Source organism: Calonectris borealis, chromosome 4, assembly GCF_964195595.1.
Source record: "Calonectris borealis chromosome 4, bCalBor7.hap1.2, whole genome shotgun sequence".
Taxonomy (NCBI): Eukaryota; Metazoa; Chordata; class Aves; order Procellariiformes; family Procellariidae; genus Calonectris; species Calonectris borealis.
In genome coordinates, this window is record NC_134315.1 from 12929761 (window position 1) to 12956126 (window position 26366).

Here is a 26366-nt window from a genome sequence, read left to right on the forward strand (position 1 = left end):
ATATTTCCCCTCTATTCCTCATGTCAATGCAACACATTGGTGTATATCCTGATCCAGCCAGGGATTCAGGACCTTTCTATAACATTAATAAGGAATAATAATATATTTCAAGCTTTTTCCAGGTCTCCATTTGAAAGAGGCAGTTCTGAAGTCTACTAATTGTAACATTGTAATGGTAATTGTGGTATTTAAAATTCTTGCGATGGAATAACAGAAGATTATTTTAAATGTATTTAGTTTTGAGGCTATCCAAAGAAATGAAAGGTCTTCAGTTTTCTGATTACATTTGCTTATATATTTTAAATATTTGAATACATAGTCTGTTTATGATCTCTTTGATTTTCCTGGCAGATCACCCTCTGTGTGTGTGTGTGTATGTAATGTACAAAGGCATTTGTGGTGAGAAAAAGAGAATGATTTCCCTTTTCTAATGTGTGGGAAAACTTAAACTATTAATGGAGTATGCGCCATTACAAAGTATTCTCAGTACAGCCTTCCAGATTATGCCGTTTTATAAAAAATAACACATTTGGGGATTCCTTTTATTTGCTTTCTAGTTTTGGAGCAATTGAGATACATTTATTCATATTTTCACACATTTCATTGCAATGGATAAAAGTTTGCTGACCTTTCCCCACTCTCACTCACAACTATTTTTTAATGAAAATAGTGATCTTTTGTTTTCATATGACTCCAGGAGACTTCATAGAAAAAATTGACAAAAACACCGAGTCTTATGATTGAAATGATGCAAGTTGGCAACACTGGTGGAATGTTTTATCCTTAAAATTTTGAGTTAAAGCTATAAGCATGTGAAAACCACATTTATAATGGCAGCTGTCTGCAAACGTAATTATAGAGAGTGCATCCAGGCAACCATTACATATTAAAGGCATTTCATCGTGGCGAGCTGTAGAAGTATGAGTTTTATGCTGTGCATCAAACACAATTATATTGCTCATAGAAGGTGATGAGCAAGTCTTTGCCACTGAACCTCTCGAACTCAAATGAAGTGTTGGATCCTTGAATATGCATTTACTTCAGATCTTGCCATGAACTTCCATTTGATAGTGTGTCATTTTTTTAATTAAAATTTAATTACAACCCAATTAAACACTTTAGCTTCTCCTTAAATATGTGAGGTATGATAAGAACCGGATTTACTTGAGTGCATGACTTTGCACATACTATTCAGTTAGCGCTGCCAAATCATTTCCCTCTGTTCTGTCTGTAACTCCCATTACTATTTGCCTTTGCCAAAATTAACTAACTGTGTGGTGTGAGCAGATGCTGAAAACATGAGCCATTGAATCAGGGTCATGCAGGAGACAGAAATGAATGTTCCCAGAAACTGTACGGTCACATTTTTCTAGGAAGAAAACAGCAGTGTATTTACACCATATTGAGGACCAGCAATTGAAAATAAAACAACACACATAAAAAACATTCTTATGATTTTGGGGAATTTAGGGCTACGTTTAACTCTGAGGTGCAAATACTCTGCCACAGATATATCCAAATTTTCTGTTACAAAGGATGCCAAGTGCCATGAAATACTGTGCTTATGTTTCTGGGACAAGATACAGGGAAGTTCAGACAGTGAAGAAAGGATGCTGAAGTTTTTTAAGATACTAGCTCTGAAATAAAAGTGTAGGTTCATTTCCCTGCTCTGCTTAGATTTTTTTACATGACATTGAGTGAGTGATTTAATCTTTCTTTTGTTCCCGAGTTCTCCATCTGTGAAATGGGGCTGGTGCTCTTTCTTTCTTTATGGCATATAGTGCCTGTAATTTATGATGTGCTCATGAGTTGTAGCAATAGGGTCTTTGTAAGCCCATAAATATTTGATTTGTTTAGCTTCACCCTTAAAGGGAACTTCAGTGCTGTGAAAGGACTGTTTGGTGGCATCTTTAGCTCTTTAATGGTTTCCACATCAAAATTGTTCAGTTCAAAACTGAGAAGATGATGTTTGCTGTTTTGCTTTTCCTCTCCTTTAAAGAAATCTGGATTTTGACAGTTAGCTAATTGCTGTTTTCCCTGGAACTGGGAGTTCTCAGGCCAGATCCTCCTCTTCCAGCCAGGCTTGCTGTAAACAGCGTGAAGGGAGGAGCTGGATATGTAAACATGTACATGTACGTGTAAAGGGGAAAGTTTGCATGTCTAGCGGTAATGCTTCCAGCAGAGTAGGGTGCCTTTCTTTTTAGCTTGCTTGGCTCTGCTGTCCTTGCGTGGCTGCGTGGCTGTTATCAGTGGTGTAGAGCTCAGCACCCCCTCGGCATGAATCTGGATGGAGAGTTGGAAGCTGGTCTCATCAGCACAAGCAATTTCAGACTGATAATGGGGTCATGGTAACCTCATGAGAGATGAAAAACTTAATTATGCCCATAGGGAATCATCAAATGTCTTTGCTCATTTTTACGTTTTTATAGTTTCAGGTTTTGAAGTTGTCCTGGTTCCGGCTGGGACAGAGTTAACTTTCTTCCCAGTAGCTTGGGGAGTGTGCTGTGTTTTGGGTTCAGTATGAGAGGAACGTTGATGGCCCATTGATGCTTTCGTTGTTGCTGGGTGGTGCTTGCACCGGAGACTTTTTGTTTCTCTTTTCGGCCTCCCATACCCTGCCACGTGCAGGGGAAACTGAGGCGCAGGGTGGGGGGAGCACAGCCGGGGTGGTTGACCCAGCTGGCCAATGGGGTATTCTATACCATGTGACATCATGCTCAGTATAAAAAGCGGGGGGGTGGGGGGTGGGGGGGCTCGCCCCCCGTTTGTGACATGCTGTTGGCGGTCAGTGAGCAGTTGCATTGTGCATCACCTGCTTTGTATATTCTGCTATTGTTGTTGTTCTCATTGTTATTATTACTGTTCTACTTCATTTTATTTCAATTATTAAACTGTTTTTATCTCAACCCGGGAGTTTTCCTACTTGTGCCCTCCCGATTCTCTCTCCCATCCCACCGGAGGGGGGGTGAGTGAGCGGCTGCATGGGATTTATTTGCTGGCTGGGGTTAAACCACGACAGAAGTTCTTCAAATTCTATCAAAATCTCAGTGAATTCAGTTCTGGATTTTTCTTCAACTTTTTAAAAGCAGACTTAATGCCATTCCCATTTCCGAGAACACATCACAATTACTTTGACCTATACCTTTATGTCAATATGCAAGTATAATACAAAAATACCACAAAATACCACTGCGCAGTATTAACTGTAAGTTGATCAGCACTTCATTAGTTCTCCAATAGCAAAAAAAGAGCAGCTGGGTAGTGTGTTATGCAAAACTCTTGTCCTTTGACATGCGGGACCTTGGATCTAATCCCACTTTTTCGCCATCATAATGAAATTAATTTGGTGGTGTCAGCTGAGTTCGTATTGCAAAACTAGCACATGGAAATCAGCAGCGCTGTTGGTTTCTTTACTCAGGAGAGCCTTGGAGCTTAGCTTGTCTAGAAACTGAAACCTTCCGCCTCTAGACATTATGTCTCCTCCAGGTCGTACGTGAAATGACTTAGGGAGGCAGCAGGGAGAAGTTGATGAAGTGGCAGCCTGCCTGACACCTGCCAGCTTAGTAAATGTCTGTGGGATTCTCCTTCCCATCTCCCTTCACATTCATATATAATTTCTCTGATTTGTATGTTATGAATAATTAATAAGTTTTGCCTTGTCTCCTAAGGTTATAAAAGATGTGTGCAGCAACTGTACGGGAGCGGTAGACTCTGATGGGCCGTTGTCTAGTTCTCCAGTACACAAGTCGGAGCTGGAAAAGGTAAAGTTATCAAAATGATGAATGCAAAATTCCTTGTGATTACTTACTATAGAGGCACTGCTAGACACTGCATGGTTTAGGGGATGTTCAGATCACAAACCTGAAATTTAATTTAGGTTCTAGATTTCATGTATTAACTTTTTCATGTTAGACCATTTTCTGGGGCAATCTTCAATAACTATTTCCTGACTCGTGCTACTGTTTTAGACTATTAGCCCGTGTCGTTTTTGTTTGTTTGGATACATGCACACATCCTACAGAATTAAGACTTCTGCCATATCTATTCATTTGGTCATGAACAACCAGCAGACTGGCTTATATCCATTAGCAGCTTCTCTTTAGCCACTTAGGGTGCAGACTAAGCAGGTCTGATACATGCGCTGTGATGCAGAGACATTCTCCATGAAGTGCAAAGAGCAAGCAGAGGTGTGACTCTCAGGGAAGAATAGCTGAAGATTATACAAAAGTTTTAAGGGAAAGCCTTGTATTTTTGAGAATTTAGTTCTTGAAGAGCTCCCTGGGCATGCTGAGGTCACTATTTTGGTAGACCCTTTAAATCATTCGTGCCTCAACACAGCAATTTGGCTATTCACATGTGGTTGTCTCTGCTGCCTTGACTCAGCAGGATATGAGAGCAAGAATTAGGAAGGAGAACAATCCTGCAGTGAACGATCAGTACATTACCAGCACCGATTTAAGCCCCTGCTCTGTTAAGGCATCCATGTGAGCAGACCCCTCTGCAGACCCTGCTCAAAAGTCCCACTGGCAAAGGTTTCATCACCAAATTCCTGATGGCAAGTTCTACCCCTGTGGTGGAAGGACGCTACAGTCAGTAGTGTTACGTTGCATTGCACCTGGATAGTAAGAGCAAAGCACGTTCCATGACAGCTCAGACCTCCTGATTTCACAAGGCAAAAGCTGTTGTGTTTGCATGCTTGCACACCCCTGCAGAGTATCAACAAAGTAACTGAAAGTGTCATAAAATAGTTGTTTTCTAAAAAGGATGCCATGAAAGAGGGTAGAAAAATGTTTCTTTTTGTGGTAATCTGTACATCTTCTTTATGGCTTCACCACTCATGAGTAATGTGGTTATCAAAACTGTGCTGGCATAAGCTCTTTACCGCTTCATCCTGTATCTCATACGCAACCGTTTCAGCATAATCGGTGCTAAAAATTTATTTCAAAAGCCTCTTTTCTGTAGATACTGAATCACCATGTAGGAATGCACTATTTTCTGACAAGTTGTAATTGTAAAGGCATATGTGAAGCATTTTTTAAAGACATAATTTTAAAATTATTCTTATCTGATCCATGTAATTGTTCATTGCTTAGCAGATTAATAAACTGCAACATTTAGAGTCTAGAAATTAATTTAAAATATATTGTGTAATAAGAGGTATTGAATTATGATTATTTCACTGTTTTGACTATTCTTTCAAATATAGACCTATTTTGTGGTTTCTGTGCTTTTCTAAAGCCTATATGGCAGTGTAAAAAAACCCTCTAAAACTGTATTTTTTACTACCATCTTCTGTTTTTCTTCCAAGTGGATGAGAGCTTAAAATGTGTTTTATTTCACAGTAAGCGTACTTTTAAATTAACTCACGACACTTCATTTGGCGAAGGTGACAACATTGTATGTCAACTAATCTCTTTGTCCCTGCAGAAGTTGTCGTCTGAGAGGCCAAGCTCAGATGGGGAGGGTGCTGTGGAAAATGGCATCACTACCGTGTGCAATGGGAAAGAACAAGGTACGTCTCAGATCCAGAGATAATTGCTGTAAATAATATGTGCATGTAGGGAGCGATAGGTAGTGAAATACCTGGCTTTTGTCTTTTAAAAATAGGTGGTAAACTTTGAATATTTTTATTAGGATTCAATTGAACTTGAAAGCTGGATTATGTCAAGAGTGAATCCTTAAAATTTTGCTGTAACAGAAGGCATTTGATGTTGTCATTGTCCAGGTAAAATCAATGTAATTAGTATAAGGAAACAGAATATAGAAATTTTGTCTTGGCCTTTTGTGTGTTCAAAAGTACAGTTTTTTAGAGCTTGGGCGACCACTATAGGCAACTAGCAGTTGCTTTTAGTAACTGTAACTGTATAGTGGCAACATAAATAGTCGGTGTACAGCTTCTAAGCAAAAAAGCTATCATTGAATACTAGAAGAAAAGAATCATAAGTATTACATATATGTGTATGTATACACATATATATACACAGTTTATATATGTGTGTGTATACACAGATACATAGATATATAAACTATTATGTATGGTTATTTATATTAACATACTAAAGTGTATATAATCATGTAGTATCAGTGAGTTTGTGAGTATATATGTATATAATTTTACATATCCTACTTTGGAGCCATGCATGTTTCGTAGTCCTTGTAATCTAACAGAGACACATCCCAAACCCAAAGGGAATTTTTTCTGAGTTATATCTAAAAAAACTCAATCCCTATGCTCTCTTCCCCACCCCCCTCTCTGCTCCCCAAAGCGGAAGAAATTCTGTGACTTTGTTAACTTGCCATATAGCAATGGTATCATTTAGATAAGACATCTTTCTGCAGCTGTCAAGCTGAAGGGTAATATGAGCTGCAGTGAGCACAATGTCAATATGTGGTGCCAGCGCTGTCTCGCCTTTTGACTCATTTCCTTTATCTTCTCTCTGGGTTGTTTTCCAACGTTTCCTGACTATACAGATCTCTGACATACCCAACAGTATAGAAGAACGTCAGGTTTTGTGGTTTCTAGAGGTTGTGGTACATAGTTAGAATTCAACCTATAAAATCTTCTACTAAGCTTTCAAAAAGCACATTACTGTTTTAGCCTCTGAAACCTGCCGAGAAACATCTGGGACCCAAAAGCTGTGTTGTCCATGATGTCCAGAAGTGCCTGGTGGCTCAGGTGCCCCACAAGAGGCATGCTGATGGAGCATGTGCCGCTGGAAAACCAGCCCAGCTTAGATGTCTCAAGGAGGGTTATTAAAAATAACAGTTGCTTTTGAAAATTGTGACCTTCGATATGTAGTAATAAAAATAATAGGCATTAATGACTGCAATGAGATTAAAATATCCCTGGCATCATTTTAAGTGGTTCTGGATGAAGTTACACTATTTTTTTTAAATGCATAGGAAATGCTTAAGGGAGTACGTGGGAAGGGACCCTCCGGAGAGCAGTCATCTCCAGCCGTCACCCACCGGCCCGCCTCTACTCCACTCTTAACCAGCTGCTGGTTTTGCTGTAGGGAAGGAAATGAGAAGAAGAGGCTTTTGTGACAAAATTCACTGGCAGTCAGGCAATCAGTATATTCTTTAGACTCGAAAAGATTAAGTCACGAAGGCCTTATTTCTGCTGCCTCTCAGTTCTACAGGAAAATAGAATAGCAGTGTGAAGGGAAGATAGGACAGAAAAACAAAAAAGCACTGAAATGGGCTTATTCCACTGTCTGTTCATGCTCCTGAGAATGGTTCCTTTGGGCTTCTGCCTCAGAGAGATGAGTTTTTCTTGGTCACTGGCTTTTTTCAATGCTTTTTATCTCCTCCCCACTCAACAGCCACAGCTGGTCATCGGCTGCCGCTGCGTGGGACGGAAGCCGCTCTGCGGGCAGGTGCTGCCTTCGGGCCTTCCCTCAGGCAGGGGGTGACATGAGCAGATGGGATGGGTGGCCTTCCTCCCTCGAACATGGGAGCTTGTTGCCTGTTTAGAGAGCACAATATAAGTTGTGAACATCCTTCCCATAGGAAGAGAGAATTAGACCTTTGCTTGCACACGCGCGTCACTGTATTGGAGTTTGCTGGTGAACAGCTATCCGCGCCTGAAACGCTGCCTTTCCCCCTCGGCACCGCATGCAGCAGGTGACAGATTTGTGCTACAGATACAATTTCTAAATAATGTTCCATGATTCCTGACAATTAAACTAAATATGATAAATTATGCCATTGTGAGTCCAAACTGCTTCTCTATTTCCCATGCATTCTTCTTCCTGGTTTATCAATTCATATAGCCATTTCTCATATGAACATTTTGTCCTTTTTTTCTCTCAGTTTACACAAGCCCGTAACCACTAAATGTTCCCTGTTGCAAAGAGAATTGATATGTCAGGGATGAAGTTACAGCAGCTCAATCAGTAACTATCCTAAATGTACTTTTCATCAAAATCATTTATCAGGGCAAGTTGATGGATATTTTTGCTGCCCTTTCAGTTAGCAGAGAGACTTCTGCTGTGTTGATGGAATCCAAATTAGGCCACTGAATGCAATTTCTGAAAGTTCATTTCGTTTGTTCTGTTTTGCAAATAAAAGGTCTTTTTTTCTGATTCTGTTTGATCTTAGAAACTTTTTTTTTTAATTTGTTAGGATTTTAGTCAGGCATTTTTAAAAATGATAACCATAGTCCTTGCCATGTTATCTTCAGCAGCTCAACATGTCTCAGTGCACAGAGCCGTAATATTACTAGTATCATATTAAGTTAATGGAAGCATAGACTGGATGTTAGCAAAATACCTCTTTTCAGCAGAGCTTTTTCTTTCCAAGCCCTCGTGATCATAAAAAGTACCAACCATTGAATGCTTATACCGATCCCACTAATTTAATTGTTAGTAGTTAATTTATAAGTCTTGTCTTTCTAAAAGGTCCATTGTGATAAGATACCTTAACCTAATTGTACATGGCAGGAGTATTTTTGCTAGGCAAGCATGTTTTGTCTTTGTTGTGTACTTAATTGTTGAAGTATTTTGAAGTAAGTGTTTAGGAACAATGAAGGATCATCTGGCTGGATTTTTATTCTTGTGTATATGAGCTAAATTTATATGCAGGTACCTCAGTCACACTGATAAATTAGATGATGACTGCTGTGGAAAGAGACTTTCAGCTTGATTAGATTAAATTAAATTAGAAGCTTGATTTTTGTGTTTCTTATCCTTCTGCACGGCATGATTTTTATAGCACAGAGGTTATTTATAGACATCTGCATTAGAGAGGGCATATAACGTTTATCCCATTGCTGTTTGCAACTTTTGTACAATGTTCATCTTGTACAGGATTGTTTGTCTGAACTACTATTTTTATTCGGGTTCTGTCTGTTCATTGGTTAATTTAAACACACTAAAATACACGCTTTTGCTTTCTTAATAGTGAAGAGGAAAAAAAGTTCAAAATCAGAAGCTAAGGGCACTGTGACTAAAGTAACAGGGAAAAAAATAACGAAGATCATTGGTTTGGGAAAGAAAAAGCCATCAACAGATGAACAGACCTCATCAGCTGAAGAAGATGTTCCAACATGTGGTAAGTGATTTTTCTCTTTGAGTCTTAAATGCACATTGCAACTAAAACTTTATAAAATTCTAGCCTAGAAATTCATCTAAAATTGCTTTTACTGCTATAATTCTTCCCCCAACATCAGAAGGATGCACTCAGACTGAAAGAGGAATAGAGTAATCGAGAGCTTATAATTTGAAAAGAGACTAGAAGAGCTTGACTTTTTAAATAAAATGGTAGCACAGGCTCAGAAGATACATCATTGTTCTTTGCAAAGGTGAGGGAGAAGAGAAGTGTGTACAAAAAGCAGAAAGAAACAAGAGCTGTTTTCAAACAAATGGATATAAAATGAATATAGGCTGGACTATGAAATAAATTTAGGCTAGGAAGTAGAAGAAGGTTCTTGGGAAGGGATCAAGTCTTTTATGATGGATTGTGCTGAGGTTTTATGGGATAGCAATCGAGACAGCAGTTGACTGGCCTCAGCCAAAGTGATCTGAGTTTAATTGTGGGTTCCTAAAGTGGTACATACTGGCAAAACTTGAAATGAACAAATTTCTAGTAAGCTATTTTAACTCCTAATGTTGGTCACTCTGTATGACAGCTGTAGTGCTTGGCAGCACCAAGGAAGTATATAAAAAGGCATGCAGGAAATGCTTATGGTTTGTATCTTGGTTGTTAATGTTTGCTCACAATTTAGGACTTTGTGCAATGGACTTAACTGATGTCCTCACAGCTCTGGTATTTTCAAACAATGCAATATATTTACATTCTCCTGTTTGCCTTCTGATGCTCCAGTATTAAGTAACACTTCCATGCGTGAATAAGGTTGAACCCACCCTTCTCCCAATCCCTTCCAAAAAAAAATTCCATAGAAAGCAAGCTGTGAAGCAGTTCCACAGGATTCTGAATTTGGATTTGCCTTTTCCCTTTAATTCAGTAGGAAAACTTTGGGAAACCCAGAAATCTGTGATTAGGCAGCAGTTGGCAGAACTCATTGGTGCATGAAATGTGATAGATGCTTGCCCAATGTGAAAGAAGCAGAGCCATGGACCACCAGTGAGAACTTCATAGATCACAGGTGGCTCTCAAGCCACACTTTGGGAATCATTCACATAAGCAATCTTTGATTAAATAAGTGTGTGTATATATGTCTATACATCAGCTAAGTACAGATGTGTTTTATCAACCGAAAGAACAGCTGGGAAAAGCTGTGTCCAGCCAGATGCATTGTCTGAAGCATCTGGCTTCCATAAAAGCTCAAACTTCCGGGGTCTCATACTCCATTGATTATTCTGTATTATGTGAGATGTTAACCACAGCTGTACAATCTAATTCCTAGTATTTCTAGCATTATTTCGGATATGGACATAAGTATAGTCATTACTATTGCCTGCATTTGGCTCTGCTCAACACCACTTGCAGATTTTATAGGAAAATATATAAGTGTCTAGGCTTTGGTCATTGCAGGAAGCCTTTGCAGAAGGAGTTTCTCACCACCAGAAATTTGGCTCAGTGCAATGCCCTCTGGGAGGTTGCTCCATAGTTGAAGGCTTTTACGCTTTAAAAGGCTCTGCCTCCCATGAACAAAGGGAAAAGCCCAGCGGGGCTGCAGGGGACACCCAGCTAGAGTGGAAATGGAAACCCACCTGCACTCGGAGTCATGGAAAGCTCTTCTCTACAGCATGACTGGTCTTTGACTGCCTGGGCTAAGCTAAAGTGCTAATGCCCCAACTGGGAACACACTCAAGGCATTTTGGTCATGTCAACTGTTGAAGTTTTAAGTAGGGATTTGTGGGAGGAAAAGCGTGGGATCCTGCTTAGTTCAAGTGAAGTAGGAGCGTTTGGAAGAGCTTTTCTGAGAGGTGCGTTGGGAGCAGAGGGGAAAAAAAGTACTGTCTGAAAAAAAGGACTCTCACTCCAAAACAAGCCAGCTGGCTTGCACGTGAAGGGTTTTCCATTTCTAGGGATTATATTATAATGCACAGCTATACAGGGTTTTGTTACAGGAGGAGGGAGGAGAGCTGGAGAGTGTAACCATCACAGGGAGCCAAAACCAGAGGAGTGTGCACATCCTCCTTTTTTTTGTGGCACCTTCCAAGATGTGCGCAATTCTGATCTGCTATATCCTGTTGGATCAAGCTTTGACATTGGAACCATAATGTTGGAAGGGAAACCCAGAAAAATTAATGATAAGTCATAGTTTTAATGAAAACCAAAGAGATAGCTATCCAACAGGATTAAATGAAAATCAGACCTGAGATAGAAGACAATTTTTTTACATGAATTCTGGCCTGTGCAAGATATCATTTGTTTCCCTCTTCATAGCCTGTTTGGAAGCAGCAACGTGCTGAATTCATCTACCATTCGTAATGTGGAAGCAAAAGTAAAAGATCATTTTTTTTTTTCATTCCCAAACTAAATAAGGCAGGAAAATTGGGCATTGTCTTGATTTTAAGGTTTGAGTCTGGAATGATTATTGCTATGGGACAGAGAAGGAAAAACACAAAACACTGCCCATTTAATGATATTATATGCCTAGACGCTGTATCCGATATAAAGCATGATAAGAAAAGCAGGTTTTTTTAAAAGGCGCTTTGTTCATTAAATTTTGATTTGTTTTAAGGGTACTGTATTATCCCTGGAACTTTCCTCTTAAAGTTTAGCTAAATTTCATATACATTTACTTCTTGAATTTTAAACCAATATGAATTTTATTTTTATTGGCATTGGTAGCGATCTTTTAAATTCTGCTTTAAAAGTGTTGCAAACCAAACGTGCATTCTTCTTTCTAAATGAAATGAGAACATACAACATCAACGCTCAGTAGGTCTTTAAAACACTGATTTTGGATGTTACAGAAGGTAGCTCATCACCTAATTATATAATATGAGCTGTGATTTTCACAGAAAATGTTGGTCAGCCACAGTTATCAAAGCCATTACACATGGAGAAGGTGGGTCTTCTGTGTGAGCACATCGGCTGTGTACGTACCTTTTTATCACTGTCCCTCTCCCATTCTTACTAACGTCTTGGGGATCGGTGTGCTCCTGCTCATCCAGCCACCGCAGTGACTAACAGAACAGCCATTTGCATGTGAGCGGGATCATGTCTTTATATGCTTTTTTCTAGGTTATTGGCACAGTGAAAGTTTTCATTAAAAGAAGTGGGGCAGGGTCATTTATTTGTCTTCCTAAAATCCATCTGGACTTTCTATATAAGAGGAATAAGTTGTTTAAGTGCTAGCATTACACTGAAAAGTAAGTTTCTTTTTTTTTTCTTTTCAAAAGAAGTCAGGAGTAAAATATCTCACATTTCATTTTATTGCAGGATATCTCAACGTGCTCTCAAATAACCGTTGGCGTGAGCGCTGGTGCAGAGTGAAAGATAATAAACTCATTTTCCACAAGGACAGGACAGATCTGAAGACGCACATTGTTTCCATCCCTCTCCGTGGCTGCGAAGTCATCCCAGGGCTGGATTCAAAGCATCCCCTGACCTTCCGCTTGCTCCGAAACGGGCAGGAGGTCGCTGTGCTCGAGGTGCGGTGGTTGCTAATGGCTATGACTTGTAGGAACACCCACAAGCTAAATTAGAGAAGCACTTTCATTCAACCTGGCCATTCAAAAAATCTTTGGAATAGTATTATTACAGAGGTGGATAATAAATACTGAAAGGAGAAAAAAATATTAAGAGTTGTAGGCAAAGAGAGAACTGAGATTTAATGCAGCTCAGAAATCTCAGTAAGATGCTTTTCTCTACACTGGCCTTCCCTTGACCTGTTACTAAAATATCCCTGCTCCTTCTCTATACACACTTTTACATCAGGGGTATAATTACTTTGGGTAAATAACTTAGCAACAATTAAATAATGGATCACTGTTGATGGGAACTCTCGAGCTCTTAACTCTCATTTGTCTGCTACTTATGTGAACCACTTTTGCTCAGTCTGTATCTGTTAAGGTAATTCTGCAATAAGAAAACAGAGTGTGCCAGCATCCTGGTGAGTCTCTTGAGACACCACACGTGTACACACTGGCACACTCCTCGCACTACGAAGGTCATACCTTCATCTGTGTTAGGTGGGTCAGGATTTTCTGAGGGGCTTTATTCATCATATTTTGAAAGCTGAAATGAGAAGACTCTTAAAGCCAAGTATAATGAAGATATAGGAGGAGGCAATCTTTTGCTTTCAGTGGCAGGATGGACACTTTGACCACTTTGGATTTCCAGTTGCAGGTCACATTTATCTCCTGTCCTTGCAACCAGGCCTGTTATATGTAAGCAATTTAGAGAAGTTGAAAAACTAGAAAGCAGCGCAAGGAACTGTGAAAGGCAATGAAATACTTAAAAAGAATGAGAAATTTAAACCCCCCACAGTTTCCTCCCCCCTTTTTTCCATTATTTATTTTGCTACTGTTTAACTTTGCAATTGATGACTTGAAGCAAAACGTGAAAAATTAAAAATTATTTTTAAAGTATTCATGTTTGTACTTGGGACATTAGGAATATAAATCTATCATCTAGATAAATGTATTGGAATTTTTCAAAAACCAGCACTAAAATTTCTTCTACTGTTTCATTTTTTTTTCCCCTGGTTTCTACTTAGGACTAAGATTTTCTTCTTAGGAGTCATCCTAACTAAAATCCCCCAGCCTAGCGTAGGAAAATAATTCTGTCATAGCTTTTAATTTTCTCAAGTCTAAAATAAGCATGACTTGAATCTAAATCCACTAGCCTTAAACAATTATTTTTTCTTCTTTTTTGGAGATTGGCCACTTCGTATTACATCATAACTGAGGAGCACATAGCTTCCTTAAAGGGCACTCCTTGTAGCAAAGCAGATGTAATAAGAAATCATGGGGTTTTTAGGAGTTCAGCAGAGAGAAACCAGAGCCTCTCATACAATGTGGTAGCAATTTATCAGCCAAGAAGAATGCACCGTTTTGAAATAATGCTCAGCTCAGTGGCAGACTAAAGACCTGACGTATGCCCTTGCCCTCTCCTTGCAGGCATCATCCTCCGAAGACATGGGCAGATGGATAGGAATTTTGCTGGCGGAAACGGGGTCTTCGACAGACCCCGGAGCTCTGCACTATGACTACATCGACGTGGAAATGACGGCAAGCGTCATCCAGGCTGCCAAACAGACGTTCTGGTGAGAGGCGTTCAGCTACCCGGGTGTTTCCAGTACTGTGAGAATTTATATCCGTATGTTAACTCCAGGGCCAAGAGAGCTTATCAAAGTCCACCCCTCTTTGCCAGATACTGAACTCCTGAAGTGTTTCAATGCTGAAGTGTTTCAGCATTGCAGCATGTTAGATGTGTTTATGATTATCGTGTTGGCATCCTGCTAAGTTCTGTAAAAGATGCAGACACCATCCAACTTTACTCAAATCTTTACTCATTTTTTCAGTAAGTCTCCTTATCAAATGCTACATTTTAATATTTTATTTTGCCTGAAGACTTAGAACTATCCCTGGAAGAGGACAAATACGCTGAAAATTAAATAAATACGCAACTATGTAGTTCATGTTTATCTATTGGCTGTATTTGCTGTACATATAGCCAATGCTGTACATATATTGGCCAATATATGCTGTACACTAAAAATGCACAGCAAATTTAAGTCTTGGATAGTCACATCCTCAGTGTTTCCTTCTCAAGTTCTTTTTTGATTAATTAAAAACTTCATCAAGCTCACACCAGTCCAATTAATTTCTGGGGTTTAATTTAGGAGGTGGAAATTGGGAAGGTGTCTAGGGCGCAGCACGGAAACTCTGTTTAAATTGCAAATCAGTACAGTGAATTCCCCATCACCCATCCTGTGCTAGGAAAAGTAATGCATACTTAGCATATATAGCGATTTAAATGTTCAAATCAATTTAGGCATTAAAGCAGTCTTTGGTGAGAAGAGACTGTCATTTTTCCTTGGCTAGATGAGGTGAAACAGGAGCGAAGGAACAGTTGGGAACAGGCGGGGTGCCCTGCTGCAGACGTAGCCCGTGGTTTCCCAGGGTTAGAAAGCGGGTGGCCTGAGAAGGCGTCACCCCTCATCTCGCTGCAAAATGAGACTACCCACACAAATTTGGAATTCGTGTGACAATATATTAGAGAATCACACCCCGTCGGCCCATCATAACTTTAAACAGACTGAAAATGCAAAAAAAAAAAACAGGCAAAAGGTTCAGAGATTTCCAAAGGACTCTGCCATTAGCGATGTGTTAAGAGAGCTTTAAGGAGAGAAAATGGGCAGCTTCTTTCAGGATCTGGTTTGAATGACTTCTGATAGAAACCAAAGTGACTCAGTGTTACCATAAGCCCAGTTTTGTGAAAACCAGATCATTTTGATAGAATCAAAATGCATTTAGCTTACAGACTTACATTAATATTTGTTTTGAAGTTAATAGGGCTCAAAAAGTTTATCCTGTGTTGACATGTATTTTTGCTTCAGTCAGCATCTAGCAATAACCACATTTAAGAAAGAAATAGAATGGAAACCTTTTCCCCCTGAATACTGCTTGGCTTTCCTTTTCTGAACAAATGTGATATTAATTGGAGCCAAGTGAAAAAACATATGCAACTAGACCACATGTTAGAAAGGAATATCAAACAACTTGCAAAATAGCAGATTTCCCCTATTAAGAATTAGTTAAAATTCATTGGGTGTCTTTAAAAGACTGTAAGAGCTTGTCGATAAGCAACTAGAGTAGCTGTCTGCTGATTTTCAGCTACTCCTAGAAAATGAGGAGGAATGACAATGATACTTGTGTTAATCAAATACTATTGCTGCCCTTTGTAGAATGAATATCCGTATTCCAAATTAACTGCAGTTACCATTAAAGCTTTGATTGTCGCAGTCACTTAAGGATTATTGGTTATTCGTTTCTCGAGACTGATGCTTTGCAACATGATCAGCTCTTCATTAATAGTCCCATCAATTTTCTTCATCTAAATCATTAGGTACCTAAGAAAGGCTGAGGAAAAAACGCTTCCAAGCAGGTTTTCTCCATTTTCTTTCCCATCTAGCAGTTTCACATTACAATTAACTTACCTGGATGCAGCTGTAAGCAGGATTAATGAGGCTTAGTGAAATAATGCTTATGAAGTGCTTGCAGATACTTAGATAAATCTTAGCTTCCTTTGGTGGTGGAAATAGTTACTACAGGTGCATCAGATGTCATTAATGAATATCCCAGTTTTCAAACATGGTTATTATGCATCACTCTACTTAAATAGAAAGAAATACAATAACGACTCCAAATGCAGTCCTTCAGACTAACCATAAACACTTGAGTAATGATGTTCTTCATTAAGAGGAACAGTAAACAAATGCAGCCCTTTAATAATGTTTAATAAAGTATGAGATATGATAAAGTTAAAAGTATTTTTATCATGGAATTTATCTCGGGCTTTTTGTTGTTTGGTTGTTTGTTTTGAAAAGCTTCTGTCTAATGATTATTCCACCCCTGCCCTGCCCTGAAAGGTTCGCACCGAACTGGGCAGATTCATCCCTGCTGTGAGCCCGGGTCTCCAGCAGCTCAGGTGAGCCACAGTTGGATGAGGTCTGTCTCCCTCTGAATGAGAAATTCAATGGACCCCATGTTATTCAAAAGCCAAAAGAAAGCAACTGTTAAAACCACAGCATTCTTGAGCTCCGGCCAGCGCTACAGAAGACCCTCTCTGCTTTAATAGGGCTTTATCATATTTTATGAATGTTAGCACAGAGTCTGAATAGTTCCATTGTTTGGGATGGAAAGCTTTGTTTTCCCATTCACGTACACCTAAAGCTATAGAAATTATTTGGGATCTCACTCTATATCTCATTCAATTTCAGCAGTTGCTACAAAGGAAAACGCACCCTTGGGGTCGTCATTGCTAGTGGGCCTGAGTCTGCCTTTTTCTGCATTGTGCGTTAGATCTTTGCTCCCAACACAAAGCCCGTTGTAGTCCGTGATGTCTTGCATGTGTTCTGCAGAATTCCAGTAAAACAAGCTGCTGTTGATTTTTGGGGGGGGGAATAAACAAACAAACAAACAAACTTATACATATATATAACAGTATATAACAGTATACATAAGTAATAAGAGATAGGACAAGAAGAAATGGCCTCAAGTTGCGCCAGGAAAGGTTTAGATTGGATATTAGGAAAAATTTTTTCACCGAGAGGGTTATCAAGCACTGGAACAGGCTGCCCAGGGAAGTGGTTGAGTCACCATCCCTGGAGGTATTTAACAGATGTGTAGATGTGGTGCTTAGGGACATGGTTTAGTGGTGGACTTGGCAGTGCTAGGTTTACAGTTGGACTCAATGATCTTAAAGGTCTTTTCCAACCCAAATGATTCTATGATTCTATGATTTTTTATATATATATATATAGAGAGAGAGAGATATCTATATATATCTCCCTTTGAAGTGCCCAGAGGGCTCAGATCCACTATGTGAAACAGAGCAAGAATGAGCATATAGAGTATCTGCATGCACAATTACCCAGACAGAGGGTTGGGAAGCAAGTGCCATTGTGCACACTCTACCCAGCCAAAAGTTCTGATATGGAAATGAAAAATTCCCAGATTTTGAGGAAGCAAAATTTTGATAGATCTGTGAACTTAGATTTCATCAAAGTTCCACTTGTTTTACAAATTTTTGCTGGATTTGATTCTTGTTTCTCCCAGTTCCTAAGTCTGCATCCCCCGTGAACGTGCATGCACCCAGAAACACCTGCTTCTCCCCGATGCAGACAATAAGGGAACTTTTATGGGACACTGGCAAGCTGGTTTATAACACAGATCAGCAGGTTCCGATGTAAAATGCCACTGAGCAGTTACAGCTGTTGCCCTCCTGGCTTTCACACAGTCTTATCCCCACCGTAAGAATGGAGTACAGGAACATGTGTTGTAATATTGGCCGCCAGCAGCAACATGTGAGTAGCAAAAGAAAGAAAACTGTCCTCAGCTTTCCTGCAGAAAGTGAGAAGATATGTGCTTCCAGGCTACATAATCAGATACAGGGAACATACCACTGAATCATCATTTAGACTTCAGTTCAAGCGCTGTTTTTTATTATTTTTATTTTGCTTTATTCAGTTTTATGAACAGGCGAGTTATATCTACAAATCCATATCGGGGAAGCACTGCCAATGGTTACGCCTGTCCGAGTGGAATGGCACTTCATTACGATGATGTTCCCTGCATAAATGGATCGGTAAGAATTGAATTTGCACAGAACAAATGGATTGCATGTGTTGAATATATGGACATCTGAAAATTATATTATCTAAAAAGCCCCACTGGGCAGTTTCCAAATGAACTCCTTTTTTTTTTTGATTGGGGGCTGCAAACGTCTCTCACACCTACAGAGTATGAGGGGTGTGGGACATACTGTTTACATTAACCTGCACGTGAGCCAACGTGCATTTAGAAAGCAGTTGCCTGTTAATGATTTGTTGCCAAGTCCTTGAATATAATACTCACTTGAGGGGGTATTTTTTAGATCACACCAGACCTGGCAAAATTAAGGACTGAGTTACACCAGGCACTTTTTGGTGTCTTTTGAAAAAAAACCAAAACTGAAACACTTCTCAGTCCCTGGGGCTGCATTCCTCATGACGGGAGGTACTGCTCATCCCAAAGGAGAACCACAGTGGTCACTTCCATCTTGATAAATTGCAGAGCTGATCGTAGGCAGATACGTAAAAGGGTTTAACACATAGTGGATGTTAAACCATAGCAATATGTGGTCCTCAGGAAGATTTACAGGGGAGCTACAGCCTGTGTCAGCTCTTAATTTGGGCTGCTTCAGAAAGGCCCCAGTAAGGCTGAAATCAAGAGAAATTCAGAATTTCAGTCTTAAGTGGACTGCAAGTTCAGTCCTCCATCATGTCTTAGTGATGTCAGAAAGATGGTGGAAAACCCCTCTTGGGAACAGCACACGACCACATGTGTGGTGAGTAGTCTGTATGTGTAGCTCTCGCCTTTGTGTGAGTAGTGTACTGCCACAGCCAGCATGGATTAAGGAAGGATATTTGGCAACCAGGTTGGCTTCTTTTAAGATTAATCGAATGAATCACTGGAGTATTGTTGTTGAGCTTTCCATTTTTCTGAAAAGAAAAAAAAAAAAGAAAAAAAAAAGAAATGGCCTGTAGCTATTTTAGCTGGTTAGCTCAGAATAATAATTCTCCAGCAAATAAAATGTAATACTAGCATACCAGCAGCTGGTATTCACTGGAAAGACATATAGCCTGAAGAAAGAAAAAAAAAAAACCAAAACGCAAAAACCCTCTTGGCTTCTGCTAACTGTTAGGCCAGATTACTTTTAACAACTCATGTACCAGATGTAATCCCATAGATTCATCTGTGTAGCCTGTGAGTATGCCCCTGTTAACACAGCCTGCTTGTGCCCCTCAGTGCTGGAGCTAACAACTGAAGGTGCAGTCTGTGAAACAGCAAGGTGGATAGGATAGTACGGGTTTGCTCAAACTATGGAAAATGCACAGGACTGAGGCTATGAGCTATGTAATGCAATGCTTCCTTTCCACACTGTGTCCTCCCCCCTTTCTAAATAGTTTGACTCAAGTGTAAGCAATAAGCACATGCTTGCTAAACACAGAGGGCTTGCTGTGGTCAAAAGAATTACTAATGTTTTAATTTCACTTAGGAGGTTCTGCATGGTGTATTGTTTACTAACTGCCAAAGTGTATGTGTTGCAGTGGGAACCAGAAGATGGCTTTCCTTCTTCTCGTAGCAGGAACATTGGAGAAGAAATGCTTTATGATAACGCAGGCCTGTACGATAACTTGCCGTCTCCAAAAATCTTTGCGCGCTATCCGCCAGCTGACAGAAAACCCAATAGGTTATCTACTGACAAACTCTCCTCTAACCATTACAAATACCCTGTCTCATCCAATCTGTCTTCTGCTCAGTCTGTCACTAATACCTCTGCTGTGGGGAGGGGATCTGGCTCGCAGGTACTGTACTATTTAATACTTAACAAAGCTTTTTATTTTTTGTCTGTTCTGTTTATCTGGTTGTTATCTTAAGGGCCTTGGGCTATTTCAGTCCCCTAGTGTTAGCACTGAAGTGCTTAGAGTTTAGTCATGAGTCCACTGCAAATGAAACAGGTTTGCCAAGTTGTAAATTCTGATGTGGAAGTATTGGCACCTGGGAAAGGCTTTCCCCACAAGTTCTTGATGATTTACAGATTGTGGATAACAACAAAAAAATAGATGTGACCTTCCAAACTTAACCTGAATGCACATCTAGCCGCCTTCTGTCTCCTTAGGCAGTGATGGTTTAAAAAAAAAAAAAGTTAAATACGACCTGGCTGTGACAGCAAATTTGCCTCTCTAGAATTTTACTAATCTGTATATTGTATATACTATGGTTATATATATTGTGAATATATATATAAAATAACATATATTATATTATCTATACTAAATGATATTGTATATCATGTGTATATACCATACTTAAACTGCTGCCTAATATTTTCTTCCCCTGCAAAAAAACTGAGCCTATGTCTATGCTATTTTCTGAGGATGGCCTCAGGTTTCTGGATCTCAGCTGAAATGAAAGTGAAGCTAAAGAGAAATGAAATCCCGTGTGCTCAGCCTCAATAGCAGAGAGGCAGACCCCAGCTGGGGAGCAGAGGAAACCTCTCTCACAGCCATGCCAGGGATCTTCCCTAGAGCCCATAGCCAGTCTCCAAAAGCTGGAGCTTTTGGCGTAAGCCTGTGAATGTATCACAAGATGGGTGGTTTTCAATCTAATCTGAAATGGAACAGTTAGATAGATATGTGGTTCCCTTGAATAAGCTACCTGTCATATTGCGTGTTAACTCACTTAACCCCTATAAAAACTTCGTATCAGAATATTAGAATTCAGCAAAGTTGCAGAATCGGAGGTGGACCCGAGCACTGAATTGCCCTGATCCTTGGCTGCAGCAGCAGGCTTCTCGTTGCGCTCCCAGTGTAGTCCTCAAAAGCTTTTGGAAGTAGGTGACCAGAGCGTGGCACACGTATGCCCTGTGCTCGGCTAAGGCATCCCCCATGGAAACACTACGATTAGTCAGGACAGCGTTCCTTTTCCCAGAGTTTGGTTCAGCGCAGGGGAGCCCTCTAAATGGACATGGAATGTGCTGTTTCTGGTAATCTTGTGAGCTTGTCTGGCCATTATGAGAGGTTTTTTTAAGTACAAAAGACTTTTAACTAGTAGCTAGAGTTTGTAAGAGGAAATTGATATGTTAACTCCTACCATTTTAAAATGTGTAATAATTATATTGTTTTGAAAAAAAAATATGCATCACAAGGATGGCAAGGTCATATAGTAAATAAGAAACAGTGTTGAATTTTTGTGTGGCAAACCCTGTTGGGTTTTTCTGTATGAAATTAACTCTGACAAACCCATGTTTCAAGAATCTTTACTGTATAAAATTATTCAAAGGCACAACTTTTCTGCCTCGCAATGGCTTTCTTAATATAGTAAATGCCAGAGTTTGAGGTAACTTGGAGACTGTGATGCCACCAGAGATGGGGAATTCATCCCCTTGTTATGCTGTGATTGCTGGTGTGGCTCCCGCTGAGCAGGCAGCTCTCAGAGACGACATCTCTGGAGGAAGCGCCGTCTCCAGCTCAATCAATGCGCTCTATTAAGGCTCTCTGAGCAGGCGGCTTTTTGTCAAGCTTTGCCCTTGATGAAGGGGTGACTGTAATGCCAGTGGCACAGGAATAGCTGGAGCCCATTTGTACTTTTGTTTTCAAACAGTTTAAAGGCAAGAAGCCTCCTGCGACTGCTAATGGGATCACCGGAAAAGGGAGAACTTTAAACAGCCAGCCGAAGAAATCTGAATCGGTGTCATGTGTGAAGCGCACCGCGTCCAGTAAGTATCGCTCCTCACTGCTGCCTCACTTGTGAGTGGAGTCCTGAGGAGACCCAAAATAGCTGTCTTCTTAGCAAACAAGATAAAGAACCACTGTGGTTCTTCTGTGGCTGAGAGGCTGAGCAGGAGATGCCCGCCAAGACTTTGAATAGGAGATATTGTGTGCATTGGTGACTCCAGCCATGCCACGAGATAAAGGGTGTCATACAGAGAACCATAAATATGAGATGTGGACCCATGGCTGCAAAGTCATGGGGACAGCAGGAAAAAAAAAAAAGAGTAATGATTCTTCATTTGGGGCAGAGCGTAATTCTGTATTCCTTTGGAAGAGGCCTTTGAGGGTCTGAGAAAGACGTGAGAACACTATATTGGTCAAAAGTGGAAGCACTCTTATCACTAATGAAAAAGAAAAGGTATAACAAAACGATGAAGACAACCAGAAGCTCAAAAGCTTCCTCAGAGAGAGGAGATTTCAGTTGGTGAGTGGCACGTTCAGAAAGAGGGTTCTTCTGGGCAGGTGAGTTGCCTCTAGGAAATCCCTAACAGGGATTGCTTTGCTTAAAGAAGAAAAGACAAAAAAGAAATATAATCATATTTTTAAAATATGGATTCAAAAATACGGCTTCTGCTAGAGAAGGAAAGAACGTGGTTTTTTAATCCCATGATAAATTTTGAAGAAGTCATAGATTTAATGGCAACAAGAAAAATTTGGGTAAGACTTCAGGAAAAAAGTATGTCTCTTTCTAACCATGCAGGTCAATCGGTACTGGAATAGATAGTTGCGGGAGTAAAGGCATCTCGCTTACTAAAGACCGACTAAAACTGGTTTGACAACTATTTGTCAGGAATGGTTTAGTTGACTTTGCCTTCAGATATGCAGGCAGACAACGTGGTCTGTTAGCTGACCTATTTTCTTTGAGTCTGTGACTGGAGCAAAGGTACAGAAGGGGCTGTGATATAAATTAGACCACAGACCACAGATACATATGAGCCATGAAATGAAAGCATTTATATGAGAAATTAAAAAAAGAAAAAGAAAGCTCTCAAGTATCAGAAAAGTGAGAACATCTTTGTATTCTCTTATGTGAGGTGAGAAAAGACATGTGCTTGAAGTACTTGAAGTAGGAATGGAAACCAGGCAAAAAGGGCAAACAGGTAGCTTTTCCTCTGACCCCTTCCAAGTAGAAATCAAAGGTTCAGAGATAAAGAGGAGCCTCCTTTCCTTCTTCTGAATTACATAGAAAGGCAAGGCCATTTTTCAAAACCAATGTACTATAAGGTGACTGGTATTTCTCATCTTCCCTATCTAAATGTAGAGAACAAACTATCCATCCCGTATCATTTCCAAAGCTGTGCTTCAGAACTCGGTGGGAATCACAGACCTTGAGAAAAAGTCGGTGGAAGAGGGATGGTAAACCAGTTTCCCAAACCAGGAAATGCTTCCTGTGATGTTCAGTCTCAGGGAATAGTTTAGAGTTTTACTGTTAATTTAACCATAAATAACCACAATCCAATACATGCAGATGCGGAGCAGTACAAATACGGCAAGAATCGTGTAGAGGCAGATGCAAAGAGGTTACAAAGCAAAGAGGAAGAGCTGCTAAAGAGGAAAGAAGCGCTCCGGAATAGGCTGGCCCAGCTCCGAAAAGAAAGAAAAGATCTACGTGCTGCCATTGAAGTCAATGCTGGTATGAGGTGCTTTTTTGTGCTGAATTCTGCCCTGGGTAGGCTTAATTATCCAAATAGCTTTGTATTCTGTGCTGAAAACATGCCACTACATGAGGTTTGGTTTTGATGTTAAACAATACTCTGTAATGTCTATATTTGATTTCTATATAGATACAAAATATATAATATAAATACATATACATATATATGTATAGGTGTATATATTTATTTTATATACATATTTTATATGTGTGTGTGTATTTATATTATATTTGTATAGGTGTATACTTATTTTATACATCTGTTTGAGTATATATATACACATATCTATGAAATAACACTGATGAGGACTTCAGACAAGCAGAATATGGGAATGATTTTATTGCAACTGGCTAGTTATATTTTCATGACATGGAAAAATAACAAAACAAATACTGATTTGAAACTAGACCAGAAACCTAGGGAAGGGACCTGAAAGAAAGGATTTGATTTCTGTTGGTAAACCTTTTACATGAAAAATGTGGTTTTTGCAAAGTATGTGACTTTTTTGTGATGTCACTGATTTTGAGAGACCTTGTTCCTTACTTTTTTTAAAAGAAAATAAATTCTCTAAGTGTCAATTTAAGCTTCTTATTGAAATAATAACATTGTTGTGGATGACAGGCAGGAAGACCCAAGTGATTCTTGAAGACAAGTTAAAGAAGTTGGAAGAGGAGTGTAAGCAGAAGGAGGCTGAGCGTGTAAACCTGGAGCTAGAACTGACCGAGGTGAAGGAGAGCCTTAAGAAAGCCTTGGCTGGTGGCATCACACTGGGCTTGGCTATTGAACCCAAGTCAGGAACGTCAAGCCCGCAGGTATGCAAAGCCGTTAAACGTGCAAATCCCAGTACCATGAGCTTCTCAGCTCCAGTAAAATGAGTGGGAACTGAGAATTTTCAAAAGGTTTAGTAAGTCCAGGAAATAAGAGCAGAACTAAATGCCTTTCTGCATTATTTGCATTCTTCATCTACATCTAGTGTACTTTCTACAGCAACGGGGAGCAGGTACACATGGGAGTCACGGGCAGTATGTGTTAGGATGATGTACAAAAGCTGACACCTCATTGTCCTCAGTAAAAGTGCATGAACTGAGACATTGCTCCATCCCAGGAGATTTAAATGCACCAAGTGATCATGCAGTGATGGAGAACTACTTGTGTCAGTCCCCTATCAGTCACTGTCACCCTTTGCAAGGGCAGCAGCCCATTCATGATGGAGCATGGCAGCCCTGGCTCATGCTATGGATCTGTGTCAGAAGCAACTGGGTAGCTGCATTAGAAGGATCAGAGGGATGTGTCAATTCCTCCAGATGACCCAATGTCGTTTAATCCCAGAAAACAAACTTGAATTTTCATTACAGAACACACGTTTTGTTTTCTTTTGTTCTAACCTCTTTTTCATTTATCCCTCATTATTATGAATATGGTTTCTTTAAAAAAAATCTGCAGTTCTAAGTCTAGATAGAAAATATTGCTCATGTGAGTATTCGAGGGAACTCAATGGAGGGTTTTCACTCTTTATTAGTCTCCAATTTTCAAGCACCGAACTTTGGAAAACTCTCCAATCTCCAGTTGTGATACCAGTGATACTGAATGCTCAATACCTGTGAACAGCGCAGCAGCTCTGAAACGACCTCCCTCATCAAATAATTCTCCATGCCGAGGCCATGTCCTTCGAAAAGCAAAGGTGAGAAGACTTATGTCTAGTTTTCTTCGTCCTTTTGCTTACTTTTAAAAAAAAATCCTATTTGCTTGTGGTGAGACAGAGAAGGAGAGAGGGAAAAGTTGGTTCCTGCTGCTTCTGTGGGTGAAATTTAGCTTTAAGAAGAGAATGTGCCATATCTAAATTATTTGTATTACTACATAAATACTGCTGATTTTGGGGAACCTTTTGCAAGAAGAATTGGTAAGTGGTTTGGGAGACAGATTTGACTCTACTCTCTCATTCCCGGTTTTTCTCTGTTCCTTTATAGATTTAATTTGCAAGGTAACTGTCTGTGGTGTAGACAGTCCATCTAAAATTCATTAAGTTACACTAATCTGTGTAGCAGAGAAGTGGTTAAATAAGCACTATTATAGTAAGTGTTCCGAAACAACACAACATTGGGTCTGATCTTTGCCAGCTGGTACAAGAAAAGAGTAGTTCTACATTATAATAATCAACAATGTGTTGTGCAAATACCTACTCTTATTGTACATTTAAAGTAGAAATTGAGTTAATTTAATTTAGTCTCACAAGTACCAGGCGGAAGTTTGCATTCCTCTTGTATTGTTAGAGTTTTCTAATTATTATGCTTTAGTTTGTATGAGATTTTTATGACCGTTTTTTGGGGCTAAATTTGCTAGCAACATAAGTATGTGGGCAGCACATAACCAAGGGTGACAGTAATAGCTTTGGCCCAAGCTTTTGTTGATTTAGTAGTTCACTAAATGTAATTATAAACAATTATTGTGCTAATTGTAATTATAAACTATAATAATCATAGACATTTGTCTTTCATGCAGTCCATTTCTTTTTTCAAAACAATTAAGTATTCTGTATGAGGGTATTTTAAAGTAATTTTTGTTACATGTCTTCATTGATTATATACATTTACAGTGACTGAGCATGAGCCTGGCACCTAAATGTAGTAGATATATACTGAAAAAATCATCATCTCAGCAAATGATTTGGTTTTCTGGCACATCTTAATCTCTCCGTTTCCTCCCCCCAGCCCCTTTAACTTCTCTACATTGCCCAAGCCATGAATTACTTC

The 26366-nt window shown here is 39.6% G+C and overlaps 1 protein-coding gene across 1 annotated transcript in view; it reads left to right on the forward strand.

Annotated features, from left to right (window-relative positions):
* AFAP1 (actin filament associated protein 1) overlaps positions 1–26366 on the forward strand; it is a 121334-nt gene that overhangs the window by 87951 nt on the left and 7017 nt on the right. The window contains exons 7-17 of the mRNA XM_075148659.1: positions 3669–3761; positions 5428–5512; positions 8905–9054; positions 12358–12569; positions 14040–14185; positions 18114–18231; positions 19736–19993; positions 21792–21906; positions 23430–23594; positions 24238–24428; positions 25136–25297. Coding sequence (XP_075004760.1) covers positions 3669–3761; positions 5428–5512; positions 8905–9054; positions 12358–12569; positions 14040–14185; positions 18114–18231; positions 19736–19993; positions 21792–21906; positions 23430–23594; positions 24238–24428; positions 25136–25297 — 1695 coding nt within the window. The remainder of the gene's footprint in view (positions 1–3668; positions 3762–5427; positions 5513–8904; positions 9055–12357; positions 12570–14039; positions 14186–18113; positions 18232–19735; positions 19994–21791; positions 21907–23429; positions 23595–24237; positions 24429–25135; positions 25298–26366) is intronic.